Source organism: Lytechinus variegatus, chromosome 4 (assembly GCF_018143015.1).
Source record: "Lytechinus variegatus isolate NC3 chromosome 4, Lvar_3.0, whole genome shotgun sequence".
Classification (NCBI taxonomy): domain Eukaryota; kingdom Metazoa; phylum Echinodermata; class Echinoidea; order Temnopleuroida; family Toxopneustidae; genus Lytechinus; species Lytechinus variegatus.
The window spans coordinates 6,987,340-7,014,207 of NC_054743.1; the positions used below are offsets into that span (position 1 = coordinate 6,987,340).

Here is a 26,868-nt window from a genome sequence, read left to right on the forward strand (position 1 = left end):
CGGTATAATAACAGTTGAGTGGAGGTTGTTTGTCTACTGTTTCGACATTCCCGATCAACACTTTCCAATTTGAGAAGCTGCGTTGGCAATGACATCGTAATCGATCATGATCATAGCTACATCAAATAATCATGAAAAAAATATTCTGATCTTTGTAATTCTGTTTCTGTCCTGATTCTCTCGTTATCAATATTTTTTTCTTTGATTATTTTTTATTTTCATTTTAAAAATGAAAGTAGAAGTGACTTATTTTTTGTTTAAAGATTAAAACAAAAGAAAGTTCAACAATTTTCATAACTATTCTTTTTAGAAACAAAATTTATTATAAATATATGACAGATCATCCTGGAGATTACTTGTTTGTGGGTCGGCGATCTTTATTTTTTATATGTTAAATTTAATTTGGCATTTATTGCCGAACCCCAAACCGAAGTTCGGAAAAAAATTGCCGAACCCTGTCGAACCGAACCCGAACATGCCGCCTGACTTGCAGCACTACTTGGACATAAGGTTAATCAAGTATTAGTGAACATCCTGCTTGAGTTTCAGGTCACATGACCAAGGTCGAAGGCCATTTAGGGTCAATGAACTTTGGTCAAGTTGGGGGTATTTGTTGAATTACCATCATAACTTTCAAAAATTTATGGATCTAGTTCATGAAACTTGGAAATTAGGTTAATCAAGTACCACTGAATATCCTGTGCGAGTTTCAGGTCACATGACCATGGTAAGTGGTCATTTAAGGTCAATGAACTTTGGTCAAGTTGGGGGTATTTGTTGAATTATCATCCTAAATCTGAAAGTTTATGGATCTAGTTCATAAAACTTGAGATAGTAAGAGTAATCAAGTATCACTGATACCCTTTTTAGACAGGCTAAAATTTCCTTAACCCCGTACTATTGGTGGGGCTAAATGGCAATTTAGCCCCACCTATAGTACGGGGTTAAGCTTAGCCCACTTTCGTTTTACACAGCGTTTTTGCAAAGTGGGCTAACCCCACCTATAGTACGGGATTATTTGGCCCTGCAAAAAAGCAGGGTTATCCCACCAATTGCGGTGCTAGCAATAGTACGGGGTTAAGATCGCATGTGTAAAACGAAAGTGGGCTAAGCTTAACCCCGTACTATAGGTGGGGCTAAATGGCAATTTGGCCCTACCTACAGTACGGGGTTAAGGAAATTGTAGCGTGTGTAAAAAGTGTACGAGTGAAGCACTTGTACTACGAATGATCGACAAAAACCACTAGTCCGGGGTTAGCGAGTTTCGTGTGTAAAAAGCAAGCATTCCTTATCCGGGGTTAGCAATAACAATTTGGCATGTGTGAAAAGGAAAAAAAATAGTACGGGGTTAAGGATAGAACGGGGTTAGCGATAGTCCGGGGTTAAGAAAATCCTGTGTAAAAAGGGCATGAACATCCCCTGTCAGTTTCAGGTCACAAAACCAAGGTCAAAGGTCAATAAACTTAGGCCATGTTTGGGTAATTGTTGAATTGCCATTATTACTTTGACATTTTATGGATATAGTGAATGAAGTGTGGACAAGGGTGTAGTTGACAAGTCTTATGTTGCCGTTCAAATGTCATTTATGTCGATGAACGTGGTATTATGTCATTACATGAATGGTGTTTTTGTCTCACCTGCGTAGCAGAGTGAGACTATAGGGGGCGGCGGCGGCGGCGTCAGCATCAAATCTTAACCTAAGTTTAAGTTTTTGAAATGACATCATAACTTAGAAAGTATATGGACCTAGTTCATGAAACTTGGCCATAAGGTTAATCAAGTATTGCTGAACATCCTATTAGAGTTTCATGTCACATGACCAAGGTCAAAGGTCATTTAGGGTCAATGAACTTAGACCATGTTGGGGGAATCAACATCAAAATTTTAACTTAAGGTTAAGTTTTTGAAATGTTGTCATAACTTACATGTAGATGGACCTAGTTCATTAAACTTGGACATAAGGTTAATCAAGTATCATCAAATATCCTGCATGAGTTTCACGTCACATGACCAAGGTCAAAGGTCATTTAGGGTCAATGAACTTTGGCCGATTTTGTGGTATCTATTGAATTACAATCAAAACTTTAAAAGTTTTTGGCTCTGATTCATGAAACTTGGACATGATAGTAAACAAGTATCACTGAACATCCTGTACAAGTTTCAGGTCACATGATCAAGGTCAAAGGTCATTTAGGGTCAATGAAATTTGGCCGAATTGGGGTATTTGTTGAATTACCATCATAACTTTGAAAGTATGTTGGTCTAGTTCATAAAACTTGGACATACATGTACAATGTAAGAGTAATCAAGTATCACTGAACATCCTGTGCGCATTTTAGGTCACATGACCAAGGTCAAAGGTCATTGAACTTTGGCCATAATGGGGGTATCTGTTGAATTACCATCATAACTTTACAAGTTTATTGATCTGACTTTTGAAACTTGGACATAATCAAGTATCACTGAATATCCTGTGTAAGTTTCAGGTCACATGATCAAGGTAAAAGATCGTGTGAGGTCAATGAATTTTGGCCACATTGGGGGTATTTGTTATTACCATCCTATCTCTGTAAGTGTATTGGTCTAGTTCATAAAATGTGGAAATAAGAGTAACCAAGTATCACTGAACATCTTGTGAGAGTTACATTAATTTTCAAAGTCAGCACTGCTGCTATTTTGAATCGCGTGATGCAGGTGAGACGGCTAGAGGCATTCCACTTGTTTGTGAATAATTTTCAAAGTCAGCACTAATGCTACGTGTATATTATGATGCAGGTTAGACTGCCAGAGGCGCTCTACTTGTTTATTGTTTGAAATAGAATTCTGAAATCAGTAGTCTGAAAATTAATTTTGCCCAATAGTTCTTGGGCCTGGCAGCCACTGTGCAGTCCCAGATCGACATTGCTGTATCTCTTACGTGTAAATCTTTGAATGCCCAACGGGGTAGCAACAACTCCCTCTTTTAACGTTATTTTTTGTCTGACGCAGCCAGGGCTTGAACTCCCGACCTCTTGAAATGAAATTGTGAATGGCAAAGAAATAATAAACTAATGAACTCTATTTCTACATGTACATGTACGTTAACTCTTTAATCAATCGAAATCATGTTTGTTTAAAAAACATGTACGAGAGAAAAGATCAGAATTTTTTTTGTTCAGTAAAATTTTTCCAACTCTCTGTCTTACACTGTGTAACCGATTGAGACTCTTTTGGGTGTAGAATACACATAATATGAGAATGATATTAATTTCCCTGTGATATTTTTAGTATTGAGTTGGCCTGGAAATAATTCATTTGAGAATCCCAAAGATTAGTTTGTCCCTTCTAGTCTTTCATCATCAGATCACATTTAATCTTTACTGGATCACATTAAAGGGCATGGGATCCCTACAGAATTACACATTACTGTGGTGTAGACATGCAGGATTTGTACAATACAACATGCACATGTTAGTAGTTTATTGGATACTTTATTTAAGGGGAATGAATCCTTTGGAACAAGTAGGCTTGTGTCTAAACAAAAATCAAAGAATAAGAACAAAGAAAGTTTGAGAATAATCAGACAAATAATGAGAAAGTCATGAGCATTTATATTGCAATCAGTAATGCTATGGAGATCCTCCTATTGGCAATGCGACCAAGGAGATAGATCTCTGAGGTCACATGTGAACAACTTTCCCTTTGATGGACTATAAAATACCCTCAAAATGTCTCTTTTTGCTTTTTCTTTATGGTGCTACAAACACTTTTTTTCCATGATGTATTCTTAAAAAAAATGTATTACATGCCCTCCTATGGAAAGAACACTTTATCTATGGATAGATGTAATAAAAGAGGCAATTGAAGTGAAATATACATGTATGTAAATGTAATGGGTAGAGTTGTCCTCAAGTGACATCACACATCTTTGTCGCAATTTGAGGATCTCCATAGCATTAGTGATCGCAGTATTCAAATGCTCAAAACTTTCTCATTATTTGTCCGATTTTTCTCAAACTTTCCTTGATCTGCTTCTTTGATTTTTCTGTTTTACACACAGGCTATCTTGTTCCAAAGGTTTCATTCTCCTTTAATAATTTCTTTTTCATTATATACATGTATGGTGTTTAATGTTCCTAAATATTTTTATGGAAATGATGATTATACATGTACATGTAATGATGATATTGCTTACAATATCAGTAATAGTCGATGATTATGATCGGATACATACATGTATGGGTGTACGATGATGATGGTGATAGTACAAAATGCTAAAATTAGACCACATGATAATGATCACATTAAAGGTCAAGTCCACCTCAGAAAATTTTTGATTTGAATCAATAGAGAAAAATCAGACAAGCACAATGCTGAAAATTTCATCAAAATCGGATGTAAAGTAAGAAAGTTATGACATTTCAAAGTTTCGCTTATTTTCAACAAAATAGTTATACGAACAAGCCAGTTACATCCAAATGAGAGAGTTGATGATGTCACTCACTCACTATTTCTTTTGTTTTTTACTGTTTAAATTATACAATATTTCAATTTTTACGAATTTGACGATTAGGACCTCCTTGCCTGAAGCACAAAATGTTTAAATAATGGAATTCCACCTGTGCAGGGAGGAATGAAACTTCATTTCACATGACAATGAGGAGAAAATAGAAATATTTCATATAATAAAATACAAAAGAAATAGTGAGTGAGTGATGTCATCAACTCTCTCATTTGGATATAACTGGCTCGTTCATACAACTATTTTGTTGAAAATAACCGAAACTTAAAAATGCTATAACTTTCTTATTTTACAATACATCCGATTTTAATGAAATTTTCAGTGTTATGCTTGTTGAATTTTTCTCTTTTTATTCAAATTAAGTTTTTATTGGGGTGGACTTGTCCTTTAATAATTTCATTGACTGGCGCTTTTAAGAAATCTCAATGTACATTACTCTTTACGTTCAAAAGCTAAAATTTGAATATCACAATCAGCCAATTACATGTATGAGGAAATCCTTTTCCCTTTTTTTTTGGGGGGGGGGGGGTAGAAGGATTTTTATTAAAGAAAATCATAATGTTTCTTAATTGTGTATGATCTATATGTATCAACAACAAAGTGAAACAATTTCAGGAATAACAAGGATTATCAGATCAATACTTTTTGTCAAGTGTTTTTTAATATCCTGCATTATAAGGAAGTTTATAGATGTCTTTTCCCTACTATATTTGTGTTGGCGGTTTCAAAGACTCTTGATCCTTTAATACAGGCCAAGAGGAAGATAATGAGTTCCTCTCGATGATTGACGTACATAGCAGGGTTCTACCTGTTACTAAAGCTAGAAATATCTCACTCAGACCACAATCTGATTCGCTCATGAGTTGCTGCTCACTTTACTCTCCCTCTCAGTCTTGTTCAAATTCTCTCCTTGTCCAAAGCGTCTGTGCATATTCAAGTCTCCTACAATAACCACAATTTATGTGTTGAAAGCAGCTTTATAAGATACTATGTTTGGAGGATTGTATAAATTGTCTTTTTTTTGCCCAGAAATCAACAGAAAAGAAAGTCGCCCTGGAAAATCAATATCAACTTGACAAATTGCTGTATTCAAACAGTCTAATAACTACATGTACAAATAAAAATCTCTATTTTGGGAAAAAAATAGAAATCCTACAATGTACACTCCAGTACCTTTTATGATAGTAATATTTGCCATTCCCACACCACCAGAGACTTCATGCTACTATAATTTTTAAACTTGTTTCACTGCTTTAATACAGTGGAATGTACATGTGTGGTTCCTTATGCAAATCATATTTGTGAATATTACGAGGGGAAAACTGGAAATCATGCTCATCTGTGTAGGACTGTATACTAATATATTGTTAAACATTTCTGTCTCTCTTCCCCTTTTTCCTTCCATTGCCTTCTCTTCATTCTTTCTTGTTCCTCTGTCATTGGATAGATCTATCAAATTATGAATCTTAAACTCATTTTATTTATGAATAGTCTAGATTGGTTGAAGGGAGAGAGAGAAAGAGGAGTTGGGGTAGAGCTCTAGGGAAGGAGAGAAGATATTTTGATCAAGTTTAGATTCATTTCCAGTTCACCAGGATATTAATCATATTTCCTTCTAAGATGTCAGATCTGTAGGTGTGGTAGCCATGTGGGGCTTTCAGCCAGTTCCATGCTTTATACGTACATGTACATAATAATGTCAATTGGCTTTATTGAATTCTTGGCCACAACTCTTTGCAATTTGAATGCCAATGGTGCAAGCTCTTTTTTATTTGAAACATTCATAGGCAATGCCTCATCCTACACTGTTATTTGTCAAGGCTTTCCAGTTTCCATGCAATTTGTTGAAATTAGAAAACATCTTTCATGAAAGCAATGGAAATCTTTAGGTCCATGTTTAAGACATGGACATAAATATTTCCACTACTTTCGTGGGTTTTAAAAGATCAACTTTTAAACATTTTGTCCCTTTGTTTTGTAAACTTACCCTCTTTGGGTTATTTGTTTTATGAAATCGGAACTTAATGATACATCCTGAGGATGCCATTAAGATGAACCTAATCTCAGAGATTCTTCTGACATTAGGGATTGTTCTCACTGTAAGGTTGGAAAGCAAAAATTGTGTTGTGACAAATTATAGTGCCTACATTATACACGTACATGTAGGCCTAATACTGCCTGTACTGTACTTTTTGCTTTTTATTATCATGTACTGTACATGTATTATGTAGCAATAATAATAACAAAAAATAAAATTGTGAAATAAGCAGAAAAAAAAGTATATCTTTTAAATAGTGAGTACAATATTGTAGCATAATTACACTTTTAATTGGTGTGGAGCTGAGGAGAGCTCTTGTTAAGTGCTCTGTGTGTGTCTTAATTCCTGCCAGGTCTTCTCCATATTACCTGAGCACCTACAAGGCGGTGCTGCACCATCCCGAGTTTGCCCAATCTCAAGATTTTAGCCCGATCGGCCCTCTTCGCGATTAATCTCGAGATTCAAGAAACCCCGTCTCCACCATTTCAAAGAAGAGCAATTCCTGCTCGAGCGAGGTATCAATGCATTATATGGTCTGACGCCGTGAATAAATAATCCCTAGTGCGTCTGCACCTGCGAATTAGCGCGCTATTTTGCAAATAATTCCAAGTTGACTTGGGATTGCAATCTCGAGATTAATCCTACAAACTAGAGCAATAATTGCGTCTCCATCGCAAATAATCTTGAGATTGTTCAGATCGGGATAATTTGCCAGATCAGAAATAGCCCGCTAATTTGAAAACTTTGGGATGGTGCAGACGGCCCCACAGGCCACAGTACCCAATTAACATTCAATTTTAATTCTGCATGCATGTATACCAGTATGTATTAATTATTTTTCTTTCAAACACATCAGAGACAGCTCTCTTTAAATGCTTTCCTAAGAAAGATAAAGGATGTATTAGCCAGTGTGAAATGTGCTCTGCAACAAATTGCCTGAAGCTACAAGTTCAGAATGAGTGACCAAGTTAAGGAAGCATTTCATGGAACATTTTTGTTTCAATTACTGATGATTGTTACTGAAATGCTTTCAACTGATTGGCTCGTAACAAATAACTCATTGAAAATTACTTACAGTGTTTCACTGATACATGTAGGACACATTTCCAAGTTTAAATACTGATACCCTTTTCATAAACCTACATGTATCCTCCAATTTGCCGCCTAAGAGTAATGCGGATAATTCAATATAAATTGCGTTCATAAACCCCGAAAATAATCTGCACTATTTTTACGAGCGCCCGTCCTGAAAAAGGAGGATAATCGTCATGGCAACCACACACGCCCTGTCTGATGTGGTTGTGTTGGAAAAGGGTGACCTTGTGACCGCACCATGGCAATTATCCGCATTATTTGGAAATGCGTTCATAAAGTCAAAATCTGGTCCCGATGCTGCTATTATGCGGATAACTCTGGTCCTCTTCTGATTTTACGACCAAATTATGCTGCTATTAGCCACATGATTGGGTTTATGAAAGGGGTATGAATAAGTACCAATTATTTTAGCATTCTTTACTGATTTCCTGGTAACCAATTTTTTCTTCCCCTTTTTATCATGTCCTTTATCTATTTGTAACAAGTACGTTGACACCTTTCTCATTCCATTGCAATAAATATTTTATTTACTTGAGCAATTCACCTAAAAAATTACTTGAGAAAACATTTTTAATATACATGCAGTCAACTCAGACTTTATTTTGGTACAAAAGTTTCCTCAAAGTAAATTCTAAAACTATTTTTAATATCATTACAAGAAGCTTTGGCAGTTGGCCAGGGATAAGAATTAATTTCATCAACAGTAGTCATGTAGGGTATGTTTTGCACCAGTCAGAAAAAAGTTGGTTGCTGTGTTTCAAAGACACAGGTCTGTTGGCCTTTGAACGGCACTGATACTTGGCTCGTGTCTGATAATACATACTTGTATTTCTACATTTTTTAAAAGAATACATTACAAGTAAACTGGGATGAAGTGCTTCTCCACATTTTTTATGGTTTCTTTGCATTTTCTGTTTATTGATGCATTTCAATAGCTGACTTATCAGTTACATATCAGTTGGTGAAGTGAGTGTCTGTAGAATAGGCCTAAATATATATATATATGTGTATGCATACTTGCACATGTTCCTAGTGTAGTGGTTTGTATAGGCCAACTGACAAATTTAGGAAGCCATTGTGCTAGATGGAAAAGGATACCAAACACACAATGATAGGGGAATCCCCATTGTCCATATACATCAATGAAGTACATGTACAATGTTTTTGTTTGGTGAGGAGAGTTATTTTCCCCATCTATTTCCTACTCCCCCTTGCTTGATGTACACAGTACATGTTGCGCACAATATGTAGTTTATTGCTGACAACATACCACTACCAGTAGTAAGTTGGGTCTAGTTCTTTGCTATTATCTTGATACTTGTTGACATTGTAATTGGTCAAAATATTTGATCGTTCACACTTGTCTTTTGATGCCTGTGTAATTGTTTGAAAGTATATTCCTGTTCACATGGAAAGTTCTTTTTGTATGGTATAATTGTATGCAGCAAAGAAAAAAAGTATTAAACCTGGAAAGTATAAAAAAGGTATTGCCCATGTAGTCTTAAACAGACCTTTGAAATATATAAATAATTTTCATCCTGGCTACAACTGTACACCTGAATGAAATTGGGAGTATTTTGACCCCCCTGTTTGGTACTATATGCTCATATGAATTCATTGATTATTTCTTCAAATAAAAATATTGTAATGATAATTTGTTCATATTTCAGTGGAGGCCGTGGTGGAGTTTGACTACGATGCAGTTAACGGAGATGAACTCACTCTTCGTAAGGGTGATATCATCAAGGATATTAATATGATGGAAGGAGGATGGTGGGAGGGAGTACTTCATACTGAAAGAGGAATGTTTCCTGATAATTTTGTCAAGGTGAGCTATCCTGCTTTGATGATTGGTTGGTTGGTTGATTACTGAAATTATTGAATGATTGATTGACTATTAAATTGATTGAATGTATGATTGATCAATTGAGTGATTGATGAACTCTTTGCATGCTGAATTAAATTTTTTGGGGGATAATAATGACAATTGTTTCCATGTCTTGTTCTTTAATACATACATGTATTGCACCATTGCTACTTATTATTATTATATAGATGTCATCCAAGAACTATTGCTGTTTATTAGCTTATCTAATTTGAAGGTAGGGGAGAAAACTAATTATTATGACTGTTGAATTTAGTTGTACGAGTGTGCAAAATTGCAACATCAGCACGCAAAGGGTTAATTGATTGAACGAATGAATGATTGGTTGGGTCACTTGGATGATTGATTCATTGATTGGGTTTATAGTACAGTAATTGAATTATTTAATACTGACTTTTTTCAAAATTTTATTTTATTTTATTGATGAATCGATTGATTGATTGATTGAATGATTGATTGATTGTGTGTATTGATTGATTGAATGAATGATAGATTAATAGTTTGAATTGTTGATTGATAGAGAAATTTTTCTGATAACTTTGACAAGATGAGTTAGCCTGTTATGATATACATGTAAAAGGGTATCTTGCTGTTTAATGTTTGTTCAATTATCGCTAATGCGTGTTGAAATAAAGTTCATCTTTATTAGCCCAACTATGATTTTTATTGAACTAATTGTAATCTTGATCATAAGCTTGAGATTGTTTGAAATGAACCCAAACTACATGTCGGCACATGTAGTTTGTACAGCTTCTTTTTGGTCAAATTGCAATTGAAATGGAAACTTTATTTTGTACCACTTTCAAAGAAAATATAAAAACATTCAAGACATGTATTCAATGGAATATTTTAATATACAAGAATAGTGAAAGAATCTTCTTTAAAATTGATGATCCTGAAATTACCCACTAATTTCAAATAAAATAGGATAATAACAGCAAGTAAAACTGGGTGTATACATGTACATGTAAAACACCTGTTTCATTGGTTAATTTCTTCAAGGAAGGCTGTTTAAATGCTAGAAGAACAAATTCAAGCAACCAACCTCATTTTGTGGCATATGTACATGTACATTGTACAAGTAGGCCTACAATAAACATGTTCAAAGTAAATTTTGTTTACATGGACCTTTCCTGCAAGAAATAATAAAATGACACGCCATTTCCTGTTCTGGTCAGGATAGTTATCATGCTTCAATGACTTTTAATAGGATGAAATCATTGTTATTCAGAGACAAACAATTCAAGATACATGAATACATGACGCCATAGTACGTACATGTACATGTCTGTTGGCCCTACAGGTTTAAAGGAGAATGAAACCTTTGGAACAAGATAGCTTGTGTGAAATCAGAAAAATCAAAGAAACAGATCAACAAAAGTTTGAGAAAAATCGGACAAATAGTGAGAAAGTTATGAGCATTTGAATATTGCGATCACTAATGCTATGGAGATAGCAAATTGGTAATGCGACAAAGATGTGCGATGTCACTTGTGAACAACTCTCCCCATTACTTTAGTATATATTTCACTTGAATTACCTCTTTTATCACATCTATCCATAAATCATGTGTTCTTTCTACATGAGGGCATGTACTACATATTTTTTAAGAATACATCATGGATAAGGAGTTTGTATCATCATAAGAAAAAGCAAAAAGAGACATTTTGAGGGTATTTTATAGTCCACCAAAGGGAAAGTTGTTCATCAGTGACATCACACTTCCTTGTCGCATTGCCAATGTGAGGATCTCCATAGCATTAGTGATTGCAATTTTCAAATGCTCATAACTTTCTCACTATTTGTCCGATTTTTCTCAAACTTTCTTTATTCTTATCCTTTGATTTTTCTGTTTCTACACAAGCCGATTTGTTCCAAAGGTTTCATTCCCCTTTAAAAGTTGTCAATTATCATTTTTTAATTGCTGTTTTAGTACTCTGTATTACAGTGTACAATGTAGGCCTATTTTTTTTTTAGTTTGAGTAGTTATTATTCATAGCCAAATTTGAAGAAAATATTAAAGATTGCTTCGTATCATCAGTGCACAATTTTATAGGCATTGGCTATCTTTGCGAAAAGCTGATTTTAAAAAATTCTCACAACAAGATGAAATACCTACATTTATCATGTACACTATAATGGCAAGGCCCGCTGGAGAACAGTTTTCAGAACTGAAGTGGCTTCCCTGGGTAAAATATACAGTACAGTACGTGTATTATTATTATTATTTTTATAAAAAAAACCCCTGAGAATGAAAAGCTAGTGTAAACCATTATTTTATAATTTTGCACCTTCAAGATGTTTCTTGTCACTTTCTTTGAAGCATGATTTTTTTGTACGTAATTTTTTCTTGGCTTTATTGTTATACATGTACATGATTATGTGAAAAGTTGGACCTTGCAGCTCAAATTTGTTGAAGTCAAACCAATGTTAGCCTATATGCCTCTAATGTACATGTACATGTACATGTACACTTTAATTCTTTTGTTTAATATTAATATATTCTTTGAATCTAATAACCTAAATTTGGTCATTCAGTCTTCAACATCTATTGTAATCCACTAGGCTTACAAAACTTAATTCTTATTTTTATTTCCTCTTTTTTTCGTGTTTGTTTTTAGTTGTGTTTTCAGTCACAATCACAGTCTGAAGTGATGTAGGCCTACCCCTCAGCAAAAGAATCATACCCTTTGTTTCGTCCTCTTTCACAAGTACAAGGAACTAATGCTTTAGTACAGTGATTTCATGTCTACTACGGGACTGTATGAAGTAGAATTGGTTTCTGTTGAAGATTCCCTCTCAATGACAAATAGGTGTTATATTTGAAGGGTTTTAGCCAATAAGATCTGGAGATAAGGGGAGAGGAAACCAACTTCCACTTCATCTCTGAGGACCGAGAGCGTATGATGATGTAGACGGAGGTCAATGTGAGTTGTGTTTCTTGTACGTACATGTAGGTAGGTATGTGAGTTTCTAGTCCTGATGAGACATTGTTTGGATTCAGGAATCACAGTATTTGCAGTGTCAGGACTATGTTGAGGTACATGTATGTACATGGTTGATGGTTTGCCAGGATTATATTATTCAATGACGTGATCAGGGTCTTTATGGTTGCGCCTCGCCTTCTCTTTGCACTCATCAGAAGTCTTGTTTTGGTCGAATTTGGTGCCAATGGATAATTAATTTTCAACTGCTCTTACAAGAGCTTTGAAGAATTTTAATGTTGGTGCACTGTGTCAATTGCTGCCTGATGATGATAGGTTAGTATCATCGATTGAAACAATTGTCTACCTACATACGCTGTATACTCTTGTCTGTTTGAAGATTAAACCCTGCTGTGACACTGTTACAAGGGAAAAGGTGATTTTAATTAGCCCCATTGACACAATCCAATGAGATTTGAAACAAGTTGTTTGTCTACATGTATACAGGTGCGTACATGTAAATGCACAATGTCACCTATTTAAAGCAGTCATCGTAAAGCCAAGGAAGCCACATGTCCTACAGCTACAGGTGACAAGGAAATCAGAAGTGATTGACCCTGTTTAAGGTGAACTGACTGACCATCAATACGCTGCCTTTGACCAACCGAGTTCACCTCGCCGACAGGAAGCATCGGCAGTATCCGCATTATTGAGTCCATTCCATGACCCCAAACATTCCTTCTCTCTTGCAGATCATTGAGAAGACCAGCAGTACACAGAAGTCAACCGCAGCATCGACGGCATCCTCATCCACAACGCCATCCTTATCGTCGTCGTCATCGATGAAGTCACATAGTCAGGGGCCGGTAGCCAATGGGGATGTGTCGTTAGGGAGCCAAGAGATGGGTGATGATGCTAAAGTCAAAAAGAGAGGTGAGATCAAAATCAATGTTGGAGTAGAACTACATGTACATTGCAGAAGGGTTTTTTGTATTTTGACTAAGACACTGTTCTCATACTTTCTTAACCTAGTTTACTGGAAATCGGTTAACAGGAAACCAGTTTGGAAGATCACTTTGCTAGCATTCCCATTTGATCACCAGAAAGTGTTTTTTCAAATCCACTTCATGTATTAGCGATCTTGTTGCTATGGGAACACTCATTGGGGTGACATGTTTTGTGCGAAATTTGAAACCACAGCGTAGGCATTCCATACACAGTGTGTGGAGTAGCACGCTCGAAATGTGCGAAGATCGCTTCCCGAAGAAGAGTTGTGTCCTCACTTACGCTATAACCAGTCCAACGAGGCAAAGCGATCTTCAAAACTACATCGTGGGTTTTTTTTAAACCTGTTTGGATGATCGCTTCGACCGTTCTCATTACACATTAAATTAGTTTCCACTAAACTAGTTTCCAGTATACTAGTTTTAGGATGGAAGTGAGAATGGGATCTAATACCACATCGTTAGGCTAAATCCATGTGGTCTACTGCCAATTTGGTGTAATTGCCATTTAGTCTACACTACACATTGATAGCTAATTCTACTTTAGTGTAAATTCCCAGGTGGTCTAATTGTCTCTTTTTCTACAAATTATTTTGCACTTTGTTGGTAAACATTAAACCCATTTGGTACAAAAGTAGACCAAGTGGAAAATTAGACAAAATGGGTCTAGCTTAAATTTGAAAAATGTAAAAATGGTATTTGGCTATTAATGACAAACTGGTTGTAAACAAAGCAGAACACTAGCAGATTAGACCATACAGGTTGAGATAAAACTAGTTAGTCCTATTATCTGTAATAAAATATCAATAGAAAAATAAGAATGATAATATATCGAAAAACAGATAAACTAGAAAAAAATAAATAAAATGAATATTAAAGATAAATACCAGTTCTGGTAACGATCTCAAAATGAGTTGAGCAGAATCCAATAAATTGACCACCAAAGTGTTTGTATATTAAAAATGAATGAATAAAAAATATGTGCCAATTGGTTCTGTGAAAAAAATATTTAATTGCTGAAAAATGAGCAAAAAGCACAGGATTCCATAAAAAGTCTGGTATTTTCCAAACAATATTAATACTCTGACCCACATATGCCTTTTTGTGTTAGTGATCTTCAGAATTTTTGGTTTTCAGCTACGATTTCATAAAGATAAGTCTATTTTCAATGTGCCGGATCGAGATCTATCATTATAAAGTATGGTGGCATTTAACCTTGATTTTGTAGACTTTCTCATGAAATAATTGTTTGCTGTAACTTTCCTTTAATACCTCTAAGAAATAGGAATGAAATGGAATAGAATAAAAAAAAGGAAAAACAAGTAAAATGAATAAAAAGTTTACATGTAATAGGAAGATATTTTTTTTTATTAAAAAGAAAGAAAGATGGATGAACATTAATAGAAGTCAGGAATTGTAAAGCCTGCAATCATGTACATGTACAACATAATAAATATGTAGGCCTACATGTACATGGACTACATACATGTTTTATTAGCCCACAATTGAACAAAAAAAACACTGCCCAATACATGACAACTACATGAACCTCCTTGGCCTGTGTTGCCACCGTACATAGCAAGCAACGTTCTGCTTGAGATCTACTACTGTACACGTCTTGGGTCACCATTTTCCAGTATTTCCTGTTTTTAGAGGAAGCGTTTGTCTGCGTCACTCTAAAGGTGCCGTTACGAGGTCTCACATTAAAGCAAACCCCCTCCCCCAACTCAAACACCAATAACATGCACAGTACTCGAACACCAGTATGTATGTAGGTCGATGTGTTCTTGTCATAAAAATGTAGATTTTATGGGTTAATTAATGTACTTTTAGTAATAAACTATTAAAAAAAAAGAATTTTCCTAGTTCTATGAATGAAATATTTGTGGTAATTGAAACCAACAGTTGATCTACTTGGTGGTAATTCCTTCCTACATTATCATCTCTGCATTGTGTATATTGCATTTTGAATGCAGTATAATGGGGGTGAGGTGTCCGGACACAATCAAAAAAATTTGAAGCCTTTTTTTGTCTATGGATTACAAAAAAATATAAATTCAGTAGTTGTAGTCTTCAATTTTGTTTCAGTATTTCCTAATCATATGAAACATTTTGTATTGAGACTTTGCTTGATAACTTTTCTAAAATTGATTGCCCGGACACACAGCAACTGGGTATAGATACATGTATCATCAATATCATTGTATTCCTAATATTCCTTAAAGTGATTGCATTCATGAACAATTATTACAATTATGAATGTACTTAACATCACATAATGATACAATATTTTCATAATCAAAAGTTATACAGGTTGATATTTCAGTTCAATTATTAGTTTCTGTCTAATAAAAGACAGTGCTTTTTCACAGTTTGGCTTATTTGATTGTTCCTGAATGAATAAATATTTGAATTTTTTTCTTTGTTTGACCAGGATTTCTATTGTTAGGAATTCCTCATCCAGCCATGAAATTACTCATCTCATTTCTATGTTTAAGAAGGAGCCTTCATGTTTGGGTGATCATGGGAGTCCTCATTCATTGAACTTATGATCACAATGATTATAATAGGAAGTTATTCAATCAATTAAATGCTAATAGTGGAAGTCACAGAACTGCAGTGTGATTCTTGTGTACTTGAAATAAGTAGCAGTTTGGGATTGAAAATGAGAAAAAATATTGCAAATTTGTTGGTCAAAGATTTAGGGGGGGGGGGGGGGTGGTTTACAAAATACGCAGAAGCGTGTGATCTGCCGAAATACTGGTGGGGGGGGGGAAGGGGAAGTGGTTCCCAATTTTTGGTGAAGAGCTTGTTCCATGAGCGTGATCTGCCTAATGCATTGATGCATAGCTTATTTACACTCTCAAGTCTCAACACAAAACTGGGTATTGAAGTGCAATTTTTGTTTTATTCATACTTAAATTTTTGTGAAACACCACCCGGGGTCCGTTGCAGAAAGAGTTGCGTTTAAAAACGCAAGTGAAAAAATTAATTGCAAGTCCCAAATGTGCCCTGTTGATTGGTTGAAAGTTGCGCGAGATTTTTATACTTGCGATTGATTTCAACTCTTTTTGCAACGGACCCCTGGTCTTATTGTGAGTGAGCTATGTCAGCCTCTCATTGTAGTTTGGTTTCTGTACTGGTCACTATATTGGTTACCAGGCCATGATACAAAGAATCAAATTCCTCATGGTTGTTAATTACATCCCAAAAGATAAAATCAACAAGATAATATAAAGGCTATCAGTCATTGTTTACCTGTGTAGTAGTCTAAAAACCACAGACACTCGCTATAAAGCAGGTGAAAAGCTGATGTTGTTTTGAATGAATAAAAAACGTAAATCGAACAAGAAAAAAAGAGGAAATACATTTTATATCATCTTGTGCTTGGTATTATTGGGCAATAAATATTTTCTCTTGTGAACAATGTACAGTAGGCCTTCGTGTTTTAAATTATTGAGCCAATATAAAGCCCAAAGTGCTCTTTTTTGTTGCATACCATAGTATGAAATTATATGTATCACATTAACTGTTTTGAGAACAACATGTTTGCCTATTTCTTTTCTTCAAGTTTGTGTTCATTGTACATGTCTTTGCCTACATTTTGTACACTTGTATTGGGTACACAGTGCTATGTTTGTTTTTTGATAAAAACTTTATATTATTGAATACAATTCGTACATGTACACTGTATGTTCACTTCTAAACAAAACTGCCTTTCATTTTACTGTAAGTGGACATGTACATGTACAATGTACATGTACGTACATGTATGTTCATATGTATCAGGTGCAAAAACAACTTGTTGCATGCATAGCGGTTTGGTTTGGTTTCATGTTTTTCCTCACATACTGATGTACATGTAGGTGTCAAACAAACAATGTTTACAAACCAGGAAATAGTAGTTTAGACTTCTATGAAACCCAAGAACCCTCAATCTTCCCCTCTGTCTCCAATTTCTTATTGGAGAACAATCAAATTAGATCATACATGTACACCTCTCACTGTATACATGTATGCACTTCTAATTATGTAGATCTATGCTGTATGCTACCGTAATAATCATGTATACTTTTCAATACCCTGCAATGTACACACGTATATGTAGGCCTTTAACTATTCTGTTTACAATGTAAAGTATTTTAAAATGCTGCGTTTTTATAGATTCAAATTTTGTTTGTTTGTGGTTACAAATTCAGTGCTTGGAAGTGTTTATATTTGACAAAAACAACCCAAATGTACAACTGTCGATCATGAGCTGAAAATATACATGAGTACAGCATGTACTAATTATTTGTACTCTGTATTACACACCACTTTTTATAGATTTCTTGCACTGATTTGTAGGCTCTAGGTATTTTACACTTGCCATTACAGTAATTCATTTCCTTATTTATTCATGTGATGGTTATTAATCTCTTTCTCAAGCTATCATTTTATATTTTGAATTTGATTATTTTTCAGGGAGAGGGGGCATTTTCAAGTTTACATGTATTTCCATTAATACTCAAAACAAAACATTTCCCTTGATTGCAGGTGTACTTTGTAATATTACAGTTCATTTGGAAATAAATTGTTTGGAAGTGAAACTGAGATATTTTGAATGAAATCAGACATGAAGTTGTTATTCAGGAAAAGATATCAATATTATTTTCCTGGTGTGCCATTTGATATAAATATTTTTTTACCGTCTAATTTCCCTTTTCTGGTTTCCTGTATACAAGTCAAAGTTATAAACCATCTACGTGTATGTAAGTATGGTGATATCAAAATCTACATTACATGTATATTTCAGTAAAAAGATTTTTTTTTCTACCAGGCTGTGAAATAACTTTGTACCCAGAATTCTTTAATGGACAGGATTCTTCAAAAAAAATATTTAAAAACTATCATGAGAACATGGATAAATGTACTTCACCAATCATTTCATTGTTCTAAATAAAGATTATACATTATTTTGATTGAACCTGAAATGGATAGCAGTACAGGAACCCATGTGATAAAAATTAATATGAACTTTAATACATAGAAATACATGTATGAAGTTATGTACATGTAATGCAGCCAATTATTAATAAAAATTCCTTATATTTCCTTGACCTTTCAAGAATGCAAAAATGTTGGTGGTAATCCAAACGGATGCAAACCCATTTCAGAGAAAATCGACTTCAAAGTTTACTATAATTTTCACACTTCCCTAGCCTTACAACATATTCATGTCCACACTAGAAAAAAAATTGTATTAAAGGATCCAAGAAAATATCGCAAAAGAGCTACATGCTTGTAATTTTGGTTTGAGCGATTTAGTCTTTTCCCTGTACAAAAGCGCCATGTAGTGGATAAAACAACCCTGACCGTGATTTCAATGCCCGCTGTCAGTCACAACGTCATAATGCAGTGCCGATACGACGGTTTGGCTTACCGCGCATTTGCATATTAGGTGTGCGCAGCTGTTGTTTGCTATGCTACAGTACACATTTCCAATGTGATTTGCGCATTTTATCAACAATTTGTATGCCTTTGCCGTGAAAATCCCCTTATACATGTATCTCAGAAACTGAAATGAATTGCACCCTAGAAATTATAGAAATGAATAGAAAAGAACTTGTACTTTCATTTTCTGCAAAAATCTAAAAATCAATTTTTTGTCCAAAATTGACTGATGAACGCCGACGATATATTCATTGACAATTGGGACCATTTATTATTTTTTGTGATATTTTTACTGACATGTACAGTTTACAGGTAAATTGGACCTGATTTTTATAATCTAAATTTCAAAATTTTTTGACAATATTTCTTATGAAATTTGAATGATACATTTCTGTGAATGTCGTGTGTTGACCAACATTTGTTTTTGTTTTCTCCTTTTTGGACAGAGGGTGGGAGTAAGAAGAGGAAGATGAGAGCGAAGGTGACTTTCAGCTATAGTCCACAGAACGAGGATGAGTTAGAGTTAATAGTGAATGATACGGTAGAGGTCATTGACCAGCCTGAGGAAGGATGGTGGGAAGGTATTATCAAAGGAAAACATGGTCTATTCCCATCAAACTTTGTCACCATAGTAGATGAAGATGATGCTGCAGAACATAAGACAGAAAGTGAGTATCTATTGACTGGCCTTGAGGGCGATACAACATGTTATTGCCTTATGTAGAACTGTACTGCCTATAAACTGTCAATGAGGGTTAGAGTTTATTATAGAGTTACATGTAATAGTTAATGATACGGTAGAGGTCATTGACCAGCCTGAGAAAGGATGGTGGGAAGGTATTATCAAAGGAAAACATGGTCTATTCCCATCAAACTTTGTCACCATAGTAGATGAAGATGATGCTGCAGAACATAAGACAGAAAGTGAGTATCTATTGACTGGCCTTGAGGGCAGGTCATGTTAGGGCCTGATGTAGAATTGTAATTCCTAAAATACTAATATTAAGGGCAATATTATATTCCTGAATAGTCTTCTTTGTCAATATCATCATTATTGACATACAGTTAACATCTAGAGATTTTTCAGCGACATTTTAAAAGAAAATTTGTAGCAACAAACTTATTAGTAATTACCTCTGAAAAACCCCATGATGTACCACCAAAGAAATGGACCATTTTAATGTTAAATTCATGAAAATTGACAGAGAGTGAATGACTGGAAATTACTTATCGTAATTAGGCAAAGCTTCGTATAAAGTCTGATAAAATCAAACACTTATTTATGTATGATTGGAAATTGACACCAAAACTTTCTTTACCATTTACACCTAAATTTGGGTGTAGGATAACCGTTTTCATAGCAGACCTATAACAGCCCTAGACATAGTCCAGATTGGGAGACATGTGCCCTCTATGTTAACTTTGGGAAAGGGAACTTCTAAACACCAAGGTCCAATCTGGACTACCCTAGACATTGCTGTTCTCTAATTTGCACCACTTAGTACTTCCCATAAATCTACAATTTCCATGACAAAAAGGTAATAATCTTCTTTGTTCTCCATCTTGCCAGCGGTGCCGTCATCCGGTGGAACGACTCCGATGGAGGAGGAGAAACCGGTGAAGAAGATCAAGAGTTCCGGTATCGGACACGGTAACATCTTTGCCCAAGGGATGCCACAGCTCAGGAAGACGCCTTCGGGGGATAAAGATGTACGTACTCAAGCCAAGCCTGAGTCTCACCCATTCGCTTTGAAAAGGGTGAGGATATACCCATTGACGGGTAGTGCATTATATCAAATCTCAGAACAAGATTGTTCTCTTGCTTTCTATGACTATGTGGGGCCAGCTTCACAAACTCCTACAACTATGGTCATTTGACCACTATTGTAACTACTTGTACCATAGAAACCTTAATTGTGATTGAATGCTGAGCCCTGTTATCATGGTAGTTGCCGTAATGGCAAAGTTATCATATTACCTCTTTATGGAATGGGTCCATGAACATGTTGTTGATTTGGTCATGTCTATAGTTCATGGCAGAACTTCAGCAGCCTGTTGCATAAAACTTTTTACCTGAGAAAACTCTGGTATTTTTTACCTGAGTTTTTGCCCTGTGTTAATGTCAAAGGCAGAAATCAGACTAACCTTAGATTTCAGTTTTTACCGGAGTTTTCTCAGGTAAAAAGTTTTATGCAACAGGCTACAGATCTACTGTACAGTCTACGTTCCATCTACATGTAGTATGGTCGTCAGTTTTTATGATGTCACACTACCTTTGATTACATTCTTACTTAAAGGGCCTACTGCAGTCGCACTAACAAAACCATCTTCAAATTGACCGCTGATATGTCATTGAAAATAAAGTAATACATTTGGTAGGTCTGGGGCCTGTTGCATAACTTTTTTGCCATGAAAATTCTCTGGAAAATAAACAGAAACTGTGGCAAACAAAATTCAGCGATTGACAATATAAACACAGTGGGAAAAACTCTGGCAAATAAAAACATTGCCAGAATTTTTCTTTTACGCAGCAGGCCCTGGAGTCAGTTTCCCCCTCTGTGACTGTAGCAGTAGGGTGGTAAAGTAAAGTCTGTGAATAAATACCACCCAAAGGAGACATGAAACATGTGTTCATGTTCCACAAAACCCACTAAAAGTTGCACTACATGATTTTTATTTGAAGGAAATCAAGATCGGGTTTGGTCAGAATGGTCAAATTTTAGGTTTTGGTATTGAAAGAGTGTATTTTTTTCCTTCGTGCTATTAAAGTTTTTGGGTGTACCAAAATCAAACCCAAAGTAATGATTTTAACAATTTCAAATGTTTAAATGTTTGCCAAGTGACGAGCTGATCCAGTTTTAGGTAGAAGGGAACTTTGATTAAAAATTCTTTTCTGGATGGTCACATATGGTATTGATAGACATGGACATTTTTTGGGGAAATCTGTTTTTATGGTGATTCTCATCATATCATTATGATGAAAGTGATTTGGCAAAGTAGATAAGGCAATTCAGATGTAATATCTTTCTGAAATGGAATTGGCAAAAGAAAGCTTATAGGTTTATAATGCCAATGAAATGATACTATTTCTTATGCACTGAAAGAAAGAGACGATTATTTGTTCTATTTCACATCAGAAAGATCTAATTACACAGAGAAGAGGGAGCATATAATTTCTCTTTGAAAAATGACACCTAAAACTGAAATCATATGTCTAAATTAAAGTCAACACTAAAAAATATTTCAATCTCTCTAGTGTTTCACTCCTTTTTAATACTTATAGTGTGCACGAATGCGCTTAATTTTTTTCATTTTTACTCTTCTCTGGAGTGCAGGTGATGGGTAAAATAAACTCTTGTGTAGTACAGAGTGCAATGCACTTTAAAGTGATATGAATACTTCTGGTAATGTTGTGGTTCATTGGGACTATATAAATTAAAGCTGTGAACTTGATACCATGATTATCAGAACTTAAGTACATGTACATGTTTCCTATACACTTGTAGTACTACCCACTTGCTATATAAAGTAAACAGAGTTAAAATATAATCTGTCTTTTGGACTTGATAGATTCATGTACAAAGCAGAAATACCATGTTGAATCAGAACTTTAGTACTTGTTTCCTATACACTAGTACCATTTACCCTCTTGCTATATGGTGAAGCGTTGTGGCCCAGTGGATTAGTCTTTTGACTTTGAAACAGAGGGTCATGGGTTCGAATCCCAGCCATTGCGTAATTTCCTTCAGCAAGAAATTTATCCACATTGTGCTGCACTCAACCCAGGTGAGGTGAATGGGTACCCGGCAGGATTAATTCCTTGAAGGCATGAGCGCTGAAAGGCAGCTCGAGCTTAAGCTGGGGTAATAATAATAACAACGTGCCTTGGAATAGAATATTTCTAGGTTGATGGTGCTATATATATGCCTATTATTATATAAAGTAAACAGTGTTGAATATAAGCTCTCTTTTGGACTTAATTTGCATAGATGTCATTACGGAAAAAGGAACATGAGGAAAAGAAGGATGAGGAAAAGAAAGAAGATAAAAACACAACTCCTGCAACAGAAACAAAAGGTTTGTATTAATAATAATAATAATTATAATAATAATGATAATATATTTACCCAGGGAAGCCACTTCAGTTCTGAAAACTGTTCTTCCAGTGGGCCCTGCTGGTAAACATGATCATTTATTCTTTTGTGAACATCTAGGGCCAATTTTATCCTTTGTTATTAGAAGTAACCATGAGAAGAACATTGGCGTTCTAATTTCAGAATCTGCCAACTGTTCAGGGGAATAAGCAATTCCTTTGTTCAAGTGCCTACATTTCAACTTTTTTCTATCCTTTGGCGTTCACAATTCCTTGGAAGAGGATCGATTTTAAAGTGTAAATTCCTCCATATATTTTCATTGGAGTTATAACTTTATTTTGGGAGGAGTTTGCATCTTTACAATGAATGCTGTGATTTACTTCGATATGATAATTGATAATAAGTAATTTGTGATATAAAGCACTTGATACAATGTTTCTATAAGCGCTATAATCTTTGCATGGCTACCCTGGTCATGTGCTTGAGAATTCAAGGAATTCCTTCCTACCCATTATCCTTTAAGAGTGGCAAGGGTAGACAGATGTCTTGCCTAATGACATTAATGCTGTGGTGGGATTGAACCCTGGACCTTGCGGTTCAAAGTCCAGAGACATTTCCATTGAACCACAATAAATAAATATTTATTACATACATGTACTCCCTCATTTCAATGCAGGATTATTTAAAGTGAAGGTGATATACGACTACGAGCCAAAGAATGCGGATGAGCTTCAGTTAAAGAAAGGAGAGATTGTGACTGTTACTGATAAGAATGCAGGGGATAGTGGATGGTGGAAAGGAGAAGTCAATGGTAAAGTTGGAGTGTTCCCTGATAACTTCACAGAAGAGATCCATGAAGAGGTAATTAACCATTTCCACTCCTTGTTGGAGCTTAAGTATGGTATCCTTTATCTTTACAAAGTTTGAAAAATTTATCATTGATTACAGTTGTATGAATACATCAATATGCCCTTTACCTTCTGCATGAACTGTGAGCTTCAATACACCATGCTTTTAAAGGAGAATGAAACATTTGGAACAAGATAGCTTGTTTGAAAACAGAAAAATCAAAGAAACAGATCAACGAAAGTTTGAGAAAAATCAGAAAAATAATGAGAAGTTTATGAGCAATTGAATATTGCGATCACTAATGCTATGGAGATCCTCACATTGGCAATGCGACAAAGATGTGTGATGTCACTTGTGAACAACTCCCCATTACTTTAATATATATTTCACTTAAATTGCCTCTTTTATCACATCTATCAGTAGATTATGTGTTCTTTCTATAGGAGGGCATGAAATACAGATTTTTAAAGAATACATCATGGATAAAGAGTTTGCATCACCAAAAGAAAAAGCAAAATGAGACATTTTGGGGTATTCCATAGTCCATCAAAGAAAAGTTGTTCAAATGTGACATCACACATCCTTGTCGCAATGCCACTGGGAGGATCTCTATAGTATTAGTGATTGCAATATTCAAATTCTCATAACTTTATCATTGTTTGTCCGATTTTTCTCAAACTTTTTTAAATCTGTTTCTTTGATTTTTCTGTTTCCACACAAGCCTACTTATTCCAAAGCTTTCATTTCCCTTTAATAGCATTCTGTAACTCACTATATTACTATAAAAAGAAATAGTTGCATTATTCAATTATTTTCATGCTCTATGAATTATGTTTACAATGACCACCTATTTTCTTGAAAAACAATGTTTCACATCGGTCTGAGTATTGCAAAGCACTGCATTCTAGATGGTTTTGTATATGTTCTTCAAGTGAAGTACTTCATTTTAGAGCTTGATCTATTTGTATAATGCTGTAAAAGTGTAATTGAATCCGTACTTCACTCATTCAACCCATGCACTATCTTCATCACATGTTCAATGTAATTAGTGCACTGCATAACGTAACACCTTTGGTAAGAATCCAATCTATTTCTGATAGAAACCAAAATAGTTTCTATTGCATATGCAGTTGACTTACAGATATTGAAGGGGGAATGAAAGCAAAATAAACTCAAGTGTCTCTGAGATAAGATTGATTTGACATTCAGACTAAGATTTGTCTTTCTTCTATCAACCCTCTTTCTTCTTTTAACTATCTTTCATTTGCCAATATCAGAATGATTATCCTCAGCCTATACATATTTGAAGCTATTTGAGTACAGTCCGACCTCTCTTATCCGGACACGTTGGGACCAGCACCAATCCGGATAAGGGATTTATCCGGATCTGGGAGACCCAATATTAAATACACGCGGCTGCGCTGCCGGCTGCCTCCCCATGCAGGCCACCGGCGGTAGCTACACTGCACGTAAAGACAATATTCACTGCAGAGTCAGTGCAAATTATAGGCAGTGTTTTTTATTGAAATGAAATCGATCGATGGCCAAAACTCTTGGATAATTTACCTGCTAAAATGACTGAGGTATACATCGAGCATACTTCGAAAGAAAGTGAATGACTCGATGGAACCAAGTTTTAAAATTAGATCATCGCGGCGGGTATCGCAGCTTCGCAATGTCAGCCATTGTTCCACTGACTGTAGGCTCAAACATGATAGATGGCGCTGTCCGTATTGAGGCCTAAAGTTAGCTAGCAAGACTTGTGTTGTTTTTCCCGCGAAGCAAAAAGAGAAACGTGATGAAATGTTTGCGCTGCACCCTGATTTACTGGAAATTATCATTTCTAAAGTTCTTTTGGTGATTTGGGTGAGATATTTTCATGAAAAATATGTTTGGTGCAGGGTGACTATGTTGGGAAATATATGTAATCAGACTGAGTTTATGTATAGGATTGAGTTTAGATTGAAATCTCATTTCCTCACGTACCTATACTAGATTAAAAAAAAAAAAATCTCGGCAAGTGTGCGTCCGGATAATAGAGAGATCCGGATAAGGGGAGGCCGGATAAGAGAGGTCGGACTGTATAGCATTATACTTTTTAGCTAATATTCATAGAAATGAATAAAGCAAAGCCCATTGAATAATCTTGTAGTTGTAGTCTCAAAATCATGCTTTCAGTATTCCATGTACAAAATATACAAATTTACTACATTATTGTCTCCACCCGATACATACTTTGTCACATTATTGCATTTTTTCATTCTCTGTATTGTACTAATTGTCATAAATATGAAAGAAATGTACATGTATGCAAAATAAAAGCCAATTGAGTGATATCTTATGTATTTACCTCAAATTCATATTTCCAGTATTTTGTCTGTCTTTTTTTTTTAGAAAACGAAAAAGAAGAATATGCCTGCTCCTGTTCCAGCTAGACCTGTATCAGGTGAGGAAAGAATAGAAATTAACCTTGAAACTATAACTTTGAATAACATAATAATAATAATAATTATAATAGTAATAATAATAATAATATACATGTATTAATTGTGTGGAGTAATTCTTATAACTCTTCCTTATAATACCATTTGATCTACTCAATGGAACGGTATATTCTGTATTAATGATAATAATATGTAAGATTTGTATAACACACTTTCTATCTTATTTGCACAAGGACAAGATGCTTATTACCAATTTTAGATTTTGAAATACTGTAATTGTTACTTAAGAAATACATTAGATGTGAACCAGCAGACATGCGTTTACATTCATATACAAGTGTAAGTGTTTGGGAAGTCCTGGTTTATGTTTTATTTTTGATATACTTATTCCATTATGGGTTTTGCACTTTAAAGCCTAGGGATAAATAGTTGATAAAGCTGACAAAAATACATATACATGTAGGATATATTTATTAATTATCATGGGAGAACCTACATGTATAGCTATAGATGTCTTTCTTTCTGAAGGCTGGTATTGACATATAGTTCAGGGCTTATACATGTAGATATACAAATCAACCCAATGGAATATGAATCCATT

At 35.0% G+C, this 26,868-nt stretch overlaps 1 protein-coding gene across 7 annotated transcripts in view; it reads left to right on the top strand.

The window, feature by feature from the left end:
• LOC121413275 (SH3 domain-containing kinase-binding protein 1-like) overlaps nucleotides 1–26,868 on the top strand; it is a 57,785-nt gene that overhangs the window by 14,535 nt on the left and 16,382 nt on the right. For 4 of the 7 annotated variants that reach the window (XM_041606034.1, XM_041606042.1, XM_041606038.1 and 1 more), the window contains exons 2-8: nucleotides 9,305–9,462; nucleotides 13,196–13,376; nucleotides 19,327–19,548; nucleotides 20,451–20,638; nucleotides 22,870–22,957; nucleotides 23,651–23,835; nucleotides 26,218–26,269. In XM_041606034.1, coding sequence (XP_041461968.1) covers nucleotides 9,305–9,462; nucleotides 13,196–13,376; nucleotides 19,327–19,548; nucleotides 20,451–20,638; nucleotides 22,870–22,957; nucleotides 23,651–23,835; nucleotides 26,218–26,269 — 1,074 coding nt within the window. Of the gene's footprint in view, nucleotides 1–8,851; nucleotides 8,916–9,304; nucleotides 9,463–12,045; nucleotides 12,447–12,489; nucleotides 12,780–13,195; nucleotides 13,377–19,326; nucleotides 19,549–20,450; nucleotides 20,639–22,869; nucleotides 22,958–23,650; nucleotides 23,836–26,217; nucleotides 26,270–26,868 lie in introns of those variants that run through there. The other 3 variants (XM_041606036.1, XM_041606039.1, XM_041606040.1) reach the window with 3 other exon arrangements.